The sequence below is a fragment of the Zerene cesonia genome, chromosome 8, assembly GCF_012273895.1.
Source record: "Zerene cesonia ecotype Mississippi chromosome 8, Zerene_cesonia_1.1, whole genome shotgun sequence".
Lineage (NCBI taxonomy): Eukaryota > Metazoa > Arthropoda > Insecta > Lepidoptera > Pieridae > Zerene > Zerene cesonia.
The window spans coordinates 7,607,083-7,607,465 of NC_052109.1; the positions used below are offsets into that span (position 1 = coordinate 7,607,083).

General features: G+C 32.9%; 1 protein-coding gene across 2 annotated transcripts in view; it reads left to right on the top strand.

Moving 5' to 3' along the window:
• Positions 1-6: 6 nt before the first annotated feature.
• Positions 7-383, top strand: part of LOC119828678 (transcription termination factor 2) — a 12,385-nt gene continuing 12,008 nt past the window's right edge. For both annotated transcript variants that reach the window (XM_038350918.1, XM_038350919.1), the window contains exon 1: positions 7-165. In XM_038350918.1, coding sequence (XP_038206846.1) covers positions 25-165 — 141 coding nt within the window. In that variant the 5' untranslated portion in view covers positions 7-24. The remainder of the gene's footprint in view (positions 166-383) is intronic.

Consider the following 383-nt stretch of genomic DNA (forward strand, 5'->3'; position numbering starts at 1 on the left):
AATGACGTGGTGGATCTGACCCAAATGATAGAGCCGGACTTGAAGAGTTCGATTAAGAGGCGATTGAATGCACAAGTTAAGGAGAATGTGATAGACGATGACGTCACGATTATAGATACAAAGCCCGAGGTGATAGCGTTGAGCAGCGACAGTGAAGATGATGATGTAAGTAGTGATGAGTTTTTCATACTATTCATATTTATTTTAGAATATCTGACGTCCAAATTGAATGAATTGTAAGATAAGTACATGAATTTTCTTTGTGTATCGAAGAATGATAACAGAATTTTGTTGTTAGTCTAATACATATAATATACCTAGTCTTGCCATAAATATTGTAATAAAGAAAAAAGAAAATTGTTAACTGCAAATAACATTTATTA